At 40.1% G+C, this 11106-nt stretch overlaps 1 protein-coding gene and 1 long non-coding RNA gene across 2 annotated transcripts; one reads left to right on the top strand and one right to left on the bottom strand.

Annotated features, from left to right (window-relative positions):
- Nucleotides 1-64: 64 nt before the first annotated feature.
- Nucleotides 65-10251, bottom strand: LOC102314490 (ethanolamine-phosphate cytidylyltransferase). Its single transcript, XM_005936182.3, has 13 exons — nucleotides 9905-10251; nucleotides 4174-4262; nucleotides 3597-3758; nucleotides 3422-3488; nucleotides 3254-3338; nucleotides 3136-3177; nucleotides 2024-2156; nucleotides 1813-1895; nucleotides 1657-1734; nucleotides 1487-1552; nucleotides 1333-1398; nucleotides 1152-1240; nucleotides 65-949 (listed from the first exon to the last, which is right to left on the bottom strand). The coding sequence occupies exons 1-13, from the start codon at nucleotides 10039-10041 to the stop codon at nucleotides 835-837; spliced, it is 1212 nt and encodes a 403-aa protein (XP_005936244.1). The 5' UTR covers nucleotides 10042-10251; the 3' UTR covers nucleotides 65-834.
- Nucleotides 1191-7808, top strand: LOC102288813. The gene is made up of 3 exons (XR_316676.3): nucleotides 1191-1260; nucleotides 5799-5865; nucleotides 5975-7808. It is a non-coding gene; the product is annotated as an uncharacterized LOC102288813 (long non-coding RNA).
- Nucleotides 10252-11106: the final 855 nt, after the last annotated feature.

The following is an 11106-nucleotide window of genomic DNA, read 5'->3' as shown; positions in this document are numbered from 1 at the left end:
TCTAGTTATACTGTGAAAGCTAAAGGTTTAAACAGTATATTAGAATAAATGTGTAGCGTGTTGGTTAAAAAAAAAAGAGCTACTGCACACAAAAGTCCAGGTGTTCAGTTCAGATCTCAATTATGTGCATTTTTTAAGTTTAGAAAAAGAAACGGAACAAAAAACTAAATTAAAAATGTTTCTTTAAATTCCGGAGTAGTCAGTGTTGTCTGAAACAGAATCTGGTATGTACAGAAAAGAGAAGCAATGAGATTTATCTCCTGATTCTCTAGTGTTTTTCAGCGTCCTCCATGAGCCTGCGGTCACTTTATAATACACACAGACACACACAGTGTAATCGATTAGTTGTGAGGCTAGCCTACTGCTGGGCTAAACAGCAGCATCTGTCCCGCTGAAATGACAAATCAAATCACATCGCAAGACAGTGCAAGATCTCACACTGCATATGCCCAAGAAATAAGATAAAATGCCTTTTTTTAAATAGGAAAAAAGTATTTTGAGAATTAAAAATGACATAAAATAGACATTTGAATATATAGTGACATCTTCCTCCAAACTTTGAATATATCTTATCATTTGCATGTGCGATTGTTGACTGACACAAACATATAATTGCATATGCAGAACATGTTAACAAACCCTCGTAACACACTATATTAATACCTGATGATCCCACAGCAGGTTACGCCACCCTCGTCAAAGAAGGGGCTGCTGTTAAGACTACTGATATTAGCCAGGATCAGGTGTGGAGGGTGTCATAGCACTTACAAAAGGGTTGATTATAATGTACATGAGTTTATATTAGTTGAATATGTCACTGTTAGCTGGAGGTGCCTACAGCACAGCCTGTGCTCTTTCTTTAGTCTTTTCCTCCTCTAGTCTTTTCATGGCTTCGATCACTGCAATCTCTTTGGCCTCTTTCTTCTGGTTCCTCGCCTCAAACAGCAACCTGAGTCAAGGGAAAGTGTAAGTAATATATAGTAAGCCTAGTTTCAAACAAATATACACTCATTGGCCACTTTATTAGGTATACCTGTTCGACTGCTCGTTAATCGAACTAATGTAACTGTAAATGTTAACTAACTCCAGGTTAAAAGATACCATGATTGCATCAAGATGTACGATAAATTTACTACATCTGATTGTTTTACCTGTTTTTGATTATCCTTTGCACGATGGCGTCCGTAGTGAGGCTGTTCCCGCTGTCAACAGTGCGCAGGATCCCTTTTCTTCTGGGCTCCTGAGTATTAAGGAAAAACTGTAAGTAAACACTTATATATGTGTTTTCATTAAAAAAAAAAAAAAATCGCAGCATATTTGTGGGAGTCTTACAGCATAAGGGTCAGATCCATCTTTGTCGGGATATATTTCTGTCTTTCCGTGGCAAACGAGATCCACCTGTGGAAATTAAGTCACGTGTTTCACTGTATTATTTCTTCCTGTTACCTATGCAGTGATAAAAGTTAATTATAGCGTGTGCACGTACCTTAAAATGATCCAGCAAATCTTTTGTGACAGCAAACGGTGCACCGATCACCACTTCTGACACATACTGTAGAAACAAAAAAAACAAAAAAAAAGAATATAATTCATAGATTTATAATCAATGAACTTTCATTGTTCTGTGCTGATTGATAAAGTTTAAACAGAACTTACTCGACAAGCCAGGACGCTGAGAGTCCTCTCGTGGACATTCATGATGGGGTAGTTTTTCCCTTTGTAGCGATTCACCTCCTGAATGATATGAACGCAAGCATTGAGAAATCTCAAAAGGAGGCAGTAAATGTCTCACAAAGATATAGAAATACTGACCTGATCAAAGTGTAGCCCCACTATAATGTAAGGCTTTTCTGCAAGCTTATGCACGGCTTCCAGAAAGTCCACATGGCCAATGTCTGGTAGGAGACTAGTCAGGAATGCATTCCAAATACTATTGCGTAGCAACTGTTTTATGATTTAAAGGGAAAAAAAAGGTTGGTGTATAATAAATTCTAGCAATTATTGTGAGGTTAACAAAGGATACGGAAGAGATCAAAGGCTCCTGCCACATAGATTATAGTTTCTCCAGGTTGAGGCTCCTGGCCTGAGGCAAACTGGATGATTTTCTGAGATGTCTGAAGGAATTGAGACACCCCTGTCCAGGGACTATGGCCCTTCTGGTCAATCAAGAAAGAAGAAAAAGGAAGTGTAATGTGACAAGTAGGAATACAACAGATTTACTTCAGTATAGCTGGTAGTATTAACAGGGACTAGAAAGTATTATCATATTTCTCTGATGCTACCTTTTCTTCAGTGGTTCCATTACAACTCCAGAATTGAAATTTTCAGACAGACACTGTGTCTACTTTTACAATTAGGCTTAAAACTTGTTCTTCTGATAACGTTTACAGGTAGATGTTGCTATAGGCTGAGCCTGCTGTGACGCCCTGAGCATTTCCTCAGAACAGATCGCATTCTGTTAAAAGGGGCTTCTTCATTCTCGCCATTACCTTGCTGACAGGACAAGTCAGATTTGGGGAATTTTTTTTCCTATAAGACACTAGGGTCCTTTACCTTACAGCATAAAGTATCTTGAGGCAACTGCTATATAAATAAAATTGAATTGAACTAAACTGAGCATTGCCCCTACATATGAGACCAGAATTAAACTTGTGCTGCATCACTGCCACCCAGTGGTGTAAGTGGTCAATGTCACCTTTGGTCAATAGCAGGCCTACAAATCCAGAATGCATTTATTCATTCCTCGCCAAATTCACAGCATTACTCTTCCACTCTTAAATGTGGAGAGACCCTCTATTTCTTTGAAGCTGTTTAGAGCCACAGCATGCTGGCTCTGAGTTACTTTCCCCATCCAAAGAACAGAAGTGGCATTCAGTATTGACTGGAAAGGCCTTCCACTTGATTACAAAGTGGGTCCTAAATCAAAGACCTTTATTTAATTATCTCTGACATCTGGTCCAAACACCAAAGTTTGCTACTTAAATAACAAAACAGTTAAGTAAGAGGAAGTCAAAGAGCCAGCAATCTTTGGTCAAACACACCCAGCTGAAAGGCTTGACTTTGAGCTGAAGTTTTGATATGAACTGGCTCATAAGGAAACCATCAAATGAAGCCAGAAGTAGAAAATTGACTTACTTTTCCAAAGTTATCTGTGTGCTCCTGATAGTCTGAAGTGTCCTAAAACAGCAGATAGGAGAAGTTTAGCTTTGTATTCTGATCTGAGCTCATACAGAGAGAATCTGGTGATACTCACAATGTTGCTGTGGTGGGCTTTGGTCATCAGCAGCATCCTGCCAACTAAGTCTGTTGTTGAAACTCCCTGGGTTCGCTTGCACTCCCTGTAACATCACGGCACAGTATGTAACTTTAAAAAAAAGAAACATCCCACCCTGGCTATGCTTATTTGGAAAGGAAAACTCACCTGTACCGTCCTGACTTCTTCACCTCTTCATACGTATCTTTTCCATCCACAGTTAATGTTATATCGTCTGAAAGAACAGCATACATGAGTTCTTCTCTAAACTTTAGAGAAATACAGCTGCCTACGACTCCAGCTACGTGTCTAAATAAGGGCGTAGGGTGATGATATTCCATACCTCCGTGCACACAGAAGTCACAGTTGTACTTGTCGAGGGTCTCGAGGGTGGTGACATAAGGAGCTCCTTCCACGACCTCGTCCACCCATTTTATGGCCCGCACCATCTTATATCTTTCTTCCTGAGTGAAGACTGGGGGACCCTTGTGCTTTGAAATCTCACCTTGCAAACAAAAAATAAGTAGAGTGATTGAGACACTCGTAGCAGATGCATTTCTTCTTAAGTTGAAAGAAAGGTTGCTGCTATCTGTGTTGGCCCTGACCGTCAAGGCATTCTGTGTTATCACAATGTCAGAGTGCCCCAGTGCACTCTGTGCACCACAGGAGGGTGGGGCACAGCTAAGGCGCCCTGCTACTGTCACAACAACTCTTTCCAAGTGCAGTGGATGCAGCTGGTGCCTGACTGGTAATGACAGGACTGAGGAAGATATACAAGCCCTGCAGGTGCTATGGTAAGGAGAAATAGCAGAATGCATAGTATAAGCTAGACTATGCATAACAAATGCAGACAGAGGATTTCTGTTACACATGTACATGTGTAAGGGACACATATATGTGTACATTATTTTGAGCCTTACTGTCTGTGTGTACTCCAACAATGAGGTAATCTCCCATGGCCTTGGCCTGCCGCAGCTGGTTGGAGTGGCCGTAATGTACCATGTCATAGCTGTAAAGGAAAAACACATGAAGGAAGAGTATGATTACTCACAAAAGCTCCCTTGTAGTCAGGTACAGTGTATAGAGCAGGGGTGGGCAACTCCAGGCCTCGAGGGCCGGTGTCCCTGCAAGTTTTAGATGTGTCCTTGAACCAACACAGCTGATTTAAATGGCTAAATTAGCTCCTCAACATGTCCTGAAGTTCTCCAGAGACCTGGTAACGAACTAATCATGTGATTCAGGTGTGTTGACCCAAGGTGAGATCTAAAACCCGCAGGACACCGGCCCTCGAGGCCTGGAATTGCCCACCCCTGGTCTAGAGGGATGAAGTAAAGCATCAAGCTTGAATTAGAGCAAGAAGATCTGGCAGCTGTTCGTTGCATAACTCCTCTTCAAAATACCGTATTTCTTTTATTATTCCTCGTCATAACAAGTAAGCCAAGAACTTTTTGGTGAACCAGATAAATATGTGATCGTTTTAATTTTGAAAACAACAATGTTGACTATCTTTTGAATCTTTTTTTGGATTGTCTTTATGCCCTCCGGATTAAAGTGAAATTAAGCGCATTAATAAAAGAAGTTTTAATTCATGGATTATAACATTTGAAAAAATACTATTATGTATTTATACATTTACAAGGTTCTTTTAATATAAATCAGTTGGTATCAACCACAAACATATTTAATCAAAGTCTCAAAAATTACAAACAAAATGTCAGTGGGTGTGTGGTTTCGCTTCCTCTTCTCTCCTCCCCTTGCAGGATGCCATCTGTACATAATTAGATTAACACATATTGGACACTAAGATTGTAACACAGTAATCTAGCATAGTGATCGAGAACAGATGGGCATTAGGCCTCCATTGCTATCACTACTGCCAACAGTTGACATCCTGTTTTTCTTTCTGATCTACTCTGAATGCGATATGTTGGCGCTGATATAAACAACGGAGTAAGCATGTACTCTGATGAAGGAAACTGCAGGTAACACAGAAAATGAACTGAGGTGGATTAAGATTAAAGTACGTTAAATGAGCCGCTCCTCATTTTTTTATGTTTAGCTTCTACTGAGCCAAAGGGGTCTTAAGCAATAGTTAGCAATAATTAGTTTGGCAACTTTTAAATGTTTCTGCATGACAGTAATCCCCCCAAAAAACTCCACAATAAAAGACTATCAGTTATAGATTGACATTCCCATTACCAGATTGCATACATTATTGTATTTTATATAAACTTTTTACACTATTGTATTACACATTTGCATTCTCATGAGGAAATCCCAGAACAGCACTATGAATAGCATCCTAAAAAACTCAATAAGAAAACAGCTCCACCAGGGCAGAAACAGATCCCGTGTTGTTCTGTGATGTCAGTCTACATAGCTAGGCTACGAATAGCCTGCACTGCACTGAGCATTGACAAGAAATTATAAAAAGTAACCTGAATTTTGATCGTGATCACTGCTCACTAAAACCAAACAAACTAAAAAAAACTCATCAGGAATTAATTTTGTGTTTGTGTCATGTGCTACCAATCTGCGGAAACAGGATCGACGTGTGCAGGCGCTGAAGGAACAGAACCGGCCGTGAGAAAGTGACACGGGAGCATTTGGAGGTGAATGATATGAGATGAAAACTGAGACCCGGACAGTGACAGGAATAATGCTTTTACAGGTGCTAAACTATCTTATAACATGTGACCATATTCCTCTTGTATTTTTTAGGAGTGGATCATCAAGCGTATCACTGGAGGATGATGAAATATTAATTAGTGTACTCTGTTAGGAGACACCCAAACTGCACCTAAGCTTCTCAGTATGAATAACAAACATCTCTGTACAAAAGTGTAGAAAATAGTGGATCTGTAAAGATCATCATCTTCCTTTGGTTTAAATGGACTCTAATGCCACAGTGTATGAGAGGAGATATGTTACATGCACTCACTCGTATGGACACGAATGTTAATTTTGAGCTGTTAATAATTTCTTTGAACAGTTCTTTGTTCCAGGGTGGAAAAATACAGCATAGATTTTTGATGACTTCAGAGTTGTGTCAACACAGGGTCAAAAGTATAAATACAGTCAAATAACTTATTAGTGGTACTGAAGGTTCTATAATGTCTTTTAACTTGACAAGTCAAGACCTATTAACTTCTCGTTAGTGAACATGTTTCACTAGAACAGGCAGTTTCTTTTGAAAAAATTCAAATTCAACTAAATTTGCAGCTGCTCATGTAGACATGTTTCTATGTGAGCAGCTGCAGTGATGATGACTAATCTACTTCTCCAAATGTCTTCTGGAGAAACGGTTAATTATCAGACAAGACAAAAATTGAACTATTTGGTCACAATGACGGGGTAAGTTTGGACGAGTAAAGATGAGTACCAGCGTACCAAATTTCATGCATGGAGGTGGTAGCATCGTGCTCAGGGGGTGTTTTGCAGCCAGTGGTACTGGTACATTGCACAAATTGAATAAAATAATGAAAAAAAACTCCCTCCAAATTCTTTAACTTTATCTCAACTCAGCAGCTAGATGGTTGAAACTTGGACAAATTAGTGTTCCAGCGGGATAATGATTCTAAACACATCAAAACTTGTTTTAGAATAAAGTAGGCTATCACTGAGCTTCTGAAATGGCCTTACCAATGCCCAGACTTCAACTCTATTGAACATTTGTGGACTAGACTTAAAAGGCAGATCTGTGCCAAGAAACCAATCAATTTAAATGAACTCTACAAATTCTGTCAAGGAAAGTACTCAAATGTCCAACCACAATTATAGAAGAAACTTGTTGATGGCTACCAGAAGCATGTGGTTAACGTGTGACTTGCTGAGGGACATTTAGCCAAATATTAGTGGGGCTTTATGTATATATTTGACCTGCATGTGTGCATACATGCATAGAAAGTATGAAATAAATGTCATCTGGCGCCCAAAATATAAATAATTAAAGATGTATAGTGTACAATCATTACATGCTGGAAAAAGAAAAGTTCAAAGAAATCATTAAATCCACAAAATTAACAAAATTGACATCCATGCCCATGATGAGTGTATGTAAACGTCTGATTACAATTTATGAGGCTGACTGATTAAAAATTCAGTGGTTATCTCTCAGGACCAACAGTCTCAGATAATCCTGGGATGAATGAGCACACCAGTACTTTACAAAGGCTTTGAATAACCACTTTACAGTCTTGCTTGTACCTCAGCAGATAGTGGAAATAGACTTTACACTCTTCCTTGATGATGCCTGTTTGACAATTGATCTTTAGCCCCGGTCACCTTCTTTCACAGTGACAAATAAGAACAGAGAAACAAAAGGAAGAAGAAGACGGTGCAGGGTCAGAAATATCTCAGCAGTTGAACTGAATGTGCACTTTCCTTGGACTTTTTCCTCACAAGTTGCTGACACAGCAGGATATCAGTAGGAACATGGCGATGTACTGTACAGTTAGCCTTCGGGGAACAATGTGCTCAGTGAGAGGCACGGCCGCACAAGCTGTGGACGGCCTGAGCAGGTGTGGGCTGGAGGGGTTAAGGGGGTTAATGACAAGAGCTCTGTTGGCATTGGCTCTCTGTGCATGCTCACCCCACCGGTTAATATTCCGGCATCCCAAATATTCTGCAACATACCATCAAACAGCTACACAAAAATGGCAGGATTTCTACAAGAGAAAGCCACCATAATCCTTGCCTTCATACACAGAAACTCAAAACATCTAATTTGCCGCTGCAGCATGACACCATCAAAGTTCGGTCTTTCTACCAGTGGAGACATTTGACAGCAAGCTCAGTTAATTGTGCTCTTTGTGTAGTGCAAAATGCCCATTATAACTACAAACAAACACCTTCATCCTATGGCTTTTTTTCATTATATTTTCACACATTTGCGGAGGTGACAACAGCTAACATGAGAAATTTCTTGTGAAATATTTTCACTTCATCAGCTAATGTTTGCAGCTCTTTTTAAACATTTTATCACATTTTCTAAGAACTCGGACTTCAATACAGAGTTCAATATGCTCCCTGTTTATTCTTAAGCTACGGACCTTGGTGCGAACAGCCACGTTTTTTTCACACGGAGGTCAATGGAATGGAAAAGGCTGGGCTGTTGTCGAGTTTTTCAAATTCCATGAGAACCACAAACAAAATTCCATCTGCATCCATTGTTTCTGGGATGGACATGGATAAGTCTATAACCCCTCTAATACACCCATAGTTATATAGGAGTATGGATTAATGCCAAATGTGTCTTTTACTAAAGAAACCTTCAGCAATCAATATGCAACTTTTATGTTCTGTTGAGCTGGCGATGGCAAACAGATATTCCCAGCACATGCTCTGAAGGGGAGTTAGCTTCACTGTGAGCTCACCGAAAAGTGCCAAGGTGACATGTCTGAAATACTAAAAGGCTGACCAACAACCATGAGTGCTTCTAAAATAACATTTTCATACTTCAGATTCACACCGAACACCTCTGTGCTCGCTGCATGACTGGTTACGACAATTAACTGTGACTATCAGAGCTCAGCTGCTCTTACTGGAGGGCTAAGTGATTTACTTGGATATTTTAACACCACCAGCTTACTTAATTAAATTATTTAAAACCAGAGTTACTGTTTTACTTCTCAGTCTGACTGTTGTTTGTGTACTGTATACTGTATATATCATATTTAAAAGTGTGACATTAGAGCTAAAGAAGCAGAGCAAGCAAAAATCGAACTTTGTCCTGTCATGTACGTTTGCTGTTCTGCAAGACAAGAGCTACGATTCATATCTGTGATCATATGAATCATTACCTGTATTACATCAAAGAATGCACAAATAATGATATCATAAATCAGATATGATTTTTTGTTATTCCATTACGTCACACAGAAGCAGACACCCCGTTTTACAGATGTCATTAAGGAGGCGTTACAGTTATTCCGAGTCAAGATAAGGATAAGTGTCCTGGGATGTTTCTCTTTTAATTGCCTCTTACCCAAACTAAGGCACATGTGATTGTAATAAGCGTAATTCTTCAGGTTTCTCAGAGAAACTCTTCACTTGCCTCTTTTTGCCATTTAATACTTTACACACACAATTTATTTTTCTACTCCATAGAAAAAAAAATCTTTAAAATGAAAGTAAGATCAATACCAACTGGTCGCTGCTACGAGACCAGTAAATACACCTAGTAATGATAGGAAGTCGCAGTAAACTGTAAGTAGATAAAATAGTAATCAATTAACTACTTTGGTTTGTCCTCTTGGCTTCTCACATGACCTCTTCAAAATCCAGCATAAAGTGAACTACTCTACAGACTCTGGTCACGGTTAAATGGTTATGAGCAAAGGCAGCTGCAAAGATCACATCTGTGCTGATGTTCTACTAATGTCCTTACTGAGAAGAGCACTAAAACTGGGCATGATGACGTGATTGACCGATAGCAGGATATACACTTTAAGCAGCATCCCCACTCAAGAAGTTGTGTGCATGCTGATACCAGTGAAGAATGAAGCAGCAGCGCTGTGAGCGTCCTGTAACCTGCAGCAGGCCTGTCCAGCAGCAGGTATAATGCTGCCACATCCAATGAAACGTGCTCGATGCAAACAGTGAGCATAACCATAATGCCGTGGTATCTTCATCACGCATTTAATGACTCACCAGCCATCGCACCACACCCGGATTCTTCGCCTTCTCTTCTCCGGACTGCAAGCTGTAGCGCCCGGGGTCGTGCCTGCGTCTTTCCCGGCTGCTGTGTTCACTTGGTGATGGTTGTGGTGATGCCCGTTCTTGATCATTGTGGATGTGCTGACTGTGCTGAATTTGCAGCCCGGAGCGGGAGACGGACTCTCGTCAAATGAGGCGGTTACCGGACCGTGTCGGTTCGTGCGTGTCCCGTTTCAGCAGGACAGCTGGTGTCTGTATCAGCAGCGGCGAGGCAGCAGCAGTAGTGCGTTGCGCCAATGCCTCCTCTACCGGCGACGCAGAGACGCACGACGACCTTTGCGTCAAGCTGATCAAAAACGCGGATGAACCAGAGAGGAAAGGAACACCATTAATAAAACCCGGTGTGTCACATCGCTGCGCGTTGGTTTTATTTTGAAAAATCTGGCTCACAGCTCCACGTTTATTGAGGCTCACTTGACAGAGGTCTCATCGTACGATGGTGCCGCGTCCGACACATTGTTACATAATAGCGGCGTTTTCCACCGTCAGGTGACGAGATCTGGATTCCAATATAAAATAGCAGCCTCTGCGTCTTTGATGAGCGGAGAGGTCATGATAAGCTTTGCTCTATATCCCCAGTACACTTTGTTTTGCTCACAATTATCTCTGCATAAATAACAATAATAATAATAAAGGTAAGGATTAAAAGATTTTGTAGACACTGTAATATTTTATTTTTTTCCCCATTAAAATTAAAAAAACATTTTTAAATAAGCTATAGCAGCCAATTTTATTAAAAAATACGACCATCTGATTTCATAAATCTGTAGTTTACTCAAATTTAAACTAATTCATTTTCCTTATTATCCTTATGCATCCAAGCTCGCTAAATATTGCACTTTACAGCTGTTATATTTATCATGGTGTCATCTGTTCATTCCACTTTGATGATTTTAGCTGTGGGTTGTACTGTGTCTAATGACTTGTCCAAGCTCATTTAGCAGGGGCAGTATATCAATAAAGGTCTCAGCACTGTCAGCAGATTTTCACAACAGTACCTACAGATGTATGCCTGGGTGGATGGCTAAAGATTTACTACAGAAGCGATGCATTAGATTGTAAGTGCTCCTAATATACATAGTTGGGTTATAACAGAAACTAACCACCTACCCCGCACCACAGTAGTAACGGGGCTA

Source organism: Haplochromis burtoni, unplaced genomic scaffold (genome assembly GCF_018398535.1).
Source record: "Haplochromis burtoni strain Fernald_Lab_line unplaced genomic scaffold, NCSU_Asbu1 Contig_209, whole genome shotgun sequence".
In the NCBI taxonomy this organism is placed as follows: Eukaryota; Metazoa; Chordata; class Actinopteri; order Cichliformes; family Cichlidae; genus Haplochromis; species Haplochromis burtoni.
This window is presented reverse-complemented; position numbering and strand designations above follow the sequence as displayed.

Excerpts from the sequence above, each read along its gene's own strand:
- LOC102314490 (XM_005936182.3), bottom strand. The coding sequence starts at position 10,041 with ATGATCAAGAACGGGCATCACCACAACCATCACCAAGTGAACACAGCA. Across the intron at positions 3,759-4,173 it reads TGTTGGAGTACACACAGACA|GTGAGATTTCAAAGCACAAG; the intron begins GTAAGGCTCAAA and ends TTTGTTTGCAAG. Across the intron at positions 950-1,151 it reads CAAAGGATAATCAAAAACAG|GTTGCTGTTTGAGGCGAGGA; the intron begins GTAAAACAATCA and ends CCCTTGACTCAG.